We start from the raw sequence: 5,278 nt of genomic DNA on the forward strand, positions 1-5,278 counted from the left end.
TGCCCTGGAGTGTCCAAAATCCCAGTTCAAACAGGATGTCATATATTTTTGTTCCATTTTAATGTTTATTATATACTATGTTGTGCACTTGAGTGGTTTGTTTCGCAAGATTTTATACCGTTTTCTGGACTTATTTTCAAAATTTGAAAGATGCCATTTTACATATGTTTTGCCTTCTAAAGCCAGTTAGCATCAAAATGCAAAGGAGGACTTCCCACATATTATTTACATAACTATTTAACTATTGTAAATGATATTAACACAAAACCATTTCTGTACCACTTTTTGAGGGATTTTTTCAAGTAACCTTACTTGTAGTGAACAATAAAAAAAAGAAAAAAAAGGAACAAATAAACAAAAAACAACAACCAAGCGAAAACAACAAACACACCCCTAAAAAAACAAAAACAAAACAAAAACAAAAACAAAACAAAACAAAAAAACCAAACTTTACTTGAAGTGTAATCCCAAAATATAACATATGCTACAGATGTACGGGAATTACCAATGTTTTGCGAATGCAAATCGATGGAAGGGAGATAACTCCACATATGTTTTCTATCCAATACCCGTGCTTGAAACGGTTCAAAATTATCATTGTGATGTTTGATAACATATAGCCGTTGTTCACTGGTCCCTCTGTGTCAATGCTTTGATGTAATTTGTGTGGACTTTGAAGATTTTGTGTCATCACAAGAAATCATCCGTCTCGAGAAATATTCAAGAATTACCTCTGTCAAAATGACAAAATAAATGAGCAAGTATACTTTTTATTACTTTTTCACCAGAACATGAATCACACAGTTCGTAGCGATAATTGCGCCAGAAGAGGCTGGAGGGAGCACAGTCTCCTGTGCAGTTGTGTTGCAAACGTCTGACGCATCCTCAGTCTGATCTTCTGTTCCATTCAATATTGAGCTGATTGCCTCCTTTTGATCCTCCGAGGTTCGTTTATAGGTCCTCACACCTGAAAACAGAATGTTTGATTCGTAAACATTGTGCATATTTGTGACGTGCAAAAACTTTATTGTGTTCACAACAGTGAGTGAGGGAGTTGAACTTTACCGCAGCTTTCAAGAGTGTTTCACTCCTATCGCACCTGTTATTATTGTTGGAGGGAGAAAGACTGGACCGCCAATGTGGTTTGTGATGGGGTGAAACCTGCAAGCATCGCCAGGAACTAGTGAACCATAGGTGAACCATACTATGAATTCTTTCACTTTAGGGGACCGTTCGTAATTTATGGCTGGGGTGGTGGTGGTGGTGGTGTGTGTGTGTAGTTGGTTGTTGGTGTGGTGGTGTGTGTGGTGGTGTGTGTGGAGGTGTGATGATGATTTTAAGGGAGGGGGTAACCCATTTTGTTCTGAGGTAGGGGACCATCAGTTTTGCACACATGTACTGGGTGGGGGCATTGACAACCAGGGTGGGGGTCACTTACTTTAAAAATTTATTGGGGGGCGTCATTCACATGGTACATGCAACTCCATTAAAATCGCCCCTCCCCCTAGCTATAAATTATGAACGGTCCCTAGAAAGGTTACTTTTTTTCACGATGGCGTAAAATGGAAAACGAATCGACTTGTAAAACCAACACCGTCAGAAACCCTTCTGGACCTACTAAGGACATCATTGAATAGTGTTTCCAGTTTCCGTTGTTTTTATGTACATGTTATAACCGCCTTCATGTCTTATTTTCAGATTTCTGGTTTAATTTTAGAAGTTAGATTCACCCTCAACACTGCGGTGTCCCGTTCGCTCCATAATCAGTTGTTCAGGTATTCCTTTCTCATACAGCTTCGTTGCTGTAGTGACCCTTGAAGAATGGTTTGTCATATGACCGGTTATACCTTCTTTACGACAAAGTTCGGGAACCACTTTCTGCAATGTGTTGTGGCCAATCGGTTGACGACTGTACCAGCATGTATCTGTAGGGTGTTGTAGTGGCGTCAGGTAGAACATATCATCCCTTCCATCTGTGGGACACAGACTCATGTACTTCTTGTACAGCATTACGTGACACCGTTCTTTACATTCACTTGCGTGGTGTGTTACCCCTTTAGGAGTTATCTTGCGATGTTTAAGTCCACCTTGACAGGTCTTTGAAATATCTTCTTTGTACTTCAGATATGCTCGCTTTCCGGTAGGTTCACACAAGGTAATCTGAGATGACTTGTAACGAAGGCTTCTGTGTTCAGATCCACTTCTCAGGGAGAAATCTTTACCATTTAGATACACCATAGTATTTACAAGAACTCTGGCGTTGTGACCGCCAAGAAGTTTTAGTTTCCACAGTTGGTGCTCTTCATCGTCCCTAATAGGCTCGGTTTGTTTCTTCTTTTGTCCCAATCCAGTATTAGTAATTCTCTTAAGTTCACCATCAAACACTTGCCTGAATTCCTCGAATTCTGGAGAGTTGAGCATGTCCAGATCTCGCTTAGAGGTAAGTCGAATGTGAGACTGAAGTCCCATAACAAGAGATACAAGTGAAGACGGCGGGTACATCTCTCCATTTTTCTTTCTTACTTCCAGTACAAATCTACTCAACCAGAATGTTAGTTCTTCCGTACCCATACTATCCAGAGTTTTCATAATTTTCTCCTCGTTGAGTCTGTTGTTATATCGCTATATTGCCCACGTGTTATAAGTGTTCATGGCCCATTTGTTTCTACGACGGGTCTTCACGGGTACAGCAGTGCGGGTTCGGTCTTCTATGTCACTTTTAGACGAAATAAACTTGAACCGCATGTCCACGCCGCTGTTTGCAGAATCACCATGATTGTCGTCGCTGATATCAGAATAATGAGGGAAATCAGTGTTGTGTAGCTTCTCAGGTCCAAGGACAGCAGTGAGGACCTCTATTTGCTGACTTGCGGCAACTATTTCTTCGTCTGACTGTTAACATCGTGACTTCAAATGACATGGCACGTGTTCATGCAGCGTCAAAACTCTACAGTTCTGCGTTTGGTCAATCGAAAAGTCACAGTTTGTTCATGGACGTTCGCGAACATCCCATGTTTAAAATGGATACTCGCGGCGAGGCATCAGCAACCGTGCACCCCTGTCCACATGCACTTTCCCGTGGGACGATCCCACTTTATTTGGAGGGGTGTTTTGAGATTTGAGACTAAGTGAGACCTTACCGCCTTTTTCGCAACAATATTGTATTTGTTTACATAATTTTAGATTCATTTAGGTAAATTAACACAATCCTTCATTTTACCTGCGTGTATTTTAACAAAATAATCCTCCCTTTTCCGCTGCGTGTATGGCAAATAGCAACCTCCCCCTCGCTGCCGCTCGCGTGTTCATTTCTATATCAACCTCAGGCGAGGTTGCTATTTACTACTTACTGCATGTTAACGTATCTTACTGCATGTTAACATATTTGATGTAACTTTATATTATTCAAGTGTTTCTTAGATCATGTTTATAAAACATTTTCATTTATCGCTGAGTGTTATTGTGGCTATGTTGTGATCATCTCTCCATATATTAAACGGTGATGAATGCAGCTTTTGACAATTTGGAGAAATTCTGTTCCACGTAGAAGTGTGACGATACAGAAAGTTCACGATACGATACATATCGCAATATCTTGGAATGATACAGTATGATTCGATGCACATCACGATATGCTATCTTTTGTTGTTTTCTTTAAAGACGTATATTTTGATGTCAAGTAACAGTGTAAATTTTGAAATAACCATCAATTTCCAGTGAAAATTAGCCATTTTAAGGTCAGCGATACATTTCACGATACGAAAAAAGTATTGTCCCATAAAGTATCACGATGATCGATACTACGATATATCGTCACAACTCTAGTTCCACGTATCTGATGTTAACGTGTTGAATGATGATCTCCTTGCCTCATGTTTTAGTGCTAAGAGTTAAATATGTCTATATTTTCCAGTCACATTACAATGTTAATGTTTGTTAGAGATAATATTGTGTTAAGGTACTGTCCGATAATGAATCTTCAAGTTGACTTTGTTGCTTTAAAGTGATATCCAACAGTTAGATATGTCCACGAGATACGTCAAACAGGCATCTTCTGTCTCAGTGGCGGAGGTGTTTAGATGACAACACTAATTATTGTTTCATATTAAAATGTTAAAGGTTGTTTGAGTTGATGATGCTGTGGTAAAGTGATATCAGACATTGGATGTTTGAGATGTTACAGTTGTGTTAAAGTGATATTAAAGAAAACTATGTGAGATGTCTATCAGATAAGTTACACATGCATATTGTCTCTCAGTGTCGTTTATGAAATGGATATCTATTCTCCTAATATTTATTTTGTTTCAAACAGCTGTGTTATCTGAATTAAACATGCTTGAAACAATTTTTAAAAATACAATAGTACAATACAATGAAAATGAAACGTATATCAGATACGTTAACTTTTGAATCAATCTGCTATTTTTATATTCCTCGAAGTCGCTCCTTAGAAGCAGTAATTTTATTTAGTTCACCATTAACTATCTTTACATCAATATCGCACTTCATGGGACAGTTAAGTGGTGATGCAATCGACAAATGCCTAACATAAAATTTCAAACGGTCTGCAATTTTATGTCTTGTTCATGTTTACCGTATGTCACGTAATCAACAAATGATCAAAATATGATCAACAACACATTTACAGACTCACCACCATTGCTTAAAAGAAAATATTGTTTACATATTCAAAGCAATATTCTTTCTTAAGTTATGCACCACCCTGACGCATCTGATGTTCTGATTTGATACAATATTTAAAGCATTGCTTAATATAATTTAAGTCAGATTTCGGTAATCCAGTTATTTTTCCAGATATTTTATGTCTTCTTCTGGACAAACCATATTCTGAATTTTGTGGCAGTACACAATAGAGAGGTCGAGATCAGGCAGTAGTACAATTGCAATGGCACTATGGATGTTCGTCTCTATCGTGTATGCCATTGCAGTTGTTTTACTACTGGATATCTGCCTGTCTGTTGTATCCTGCCATTGACATTGTACCACAACTGGATGTCTGCTAGAACAGCCCTTTATTAACGCATGCTTGAAACTAAAGGCTACTATGCTTGTCAGAAGAGGCGACGTACTGGATCTGGTGGTCAGGCTCGTTGACGTGGTTGACATATGTCATCGGTTCCCAGTTAGGCAGATCGGTACTCATTCTGTTGATCACTGGATTTGTTTGGTGGTGCCAGGATTATTTAGAGACCCCTGCAATACTGCTGAGTGTGGCGTAAAACTGAACTCACTCACTCTATTTTGTACTGCCATTGTA

At 38.8% G+C, this 5,278-nt stretch overlaps 1 protein-coding gene across 1 annotated transcript; it reads right to left on the reverse strand.

The window, feature by feature from the left end:
* Positions 1 to 773: 773 nt before the first annotated feature.
* On the reverse strand, positions 774 to 2,469 carry LOC137255535 (transcriptional regulator QRICH1-like). Its single transcript, XM_067792965.1, has 2 exons — positions 1,848 to 2,469; positions 774 to 967 (listed from the first exon to the last, which is right to left on the reverse strand). Exons 1-2 carry the CDS (start codon positions 2,467 to 2,469, stop codon positions 774 to 776), a joined length of 816 nt encoding a protein of 271 aa, XP_067649066.1.
* Between the last annotated feature and the right edge of the window lie 2,809 nt (positions 2,470 to 5,278).

Source organism: Haliotis asinina, chromosome 11 (assembly GCF_037392515.1).
Source record: "Haliotis asinina isolate JCU_RB_2024 chromosome 11, JCU_Hal_asi_v2, whole genome shotgun sequence".
Classification (NCBI taxonomy): Eukaryota; Metazoa; Mollusca; class Gastropoda; order Lepetellida; family Haliotidae; genus Haliotis; species Haliotis asinina.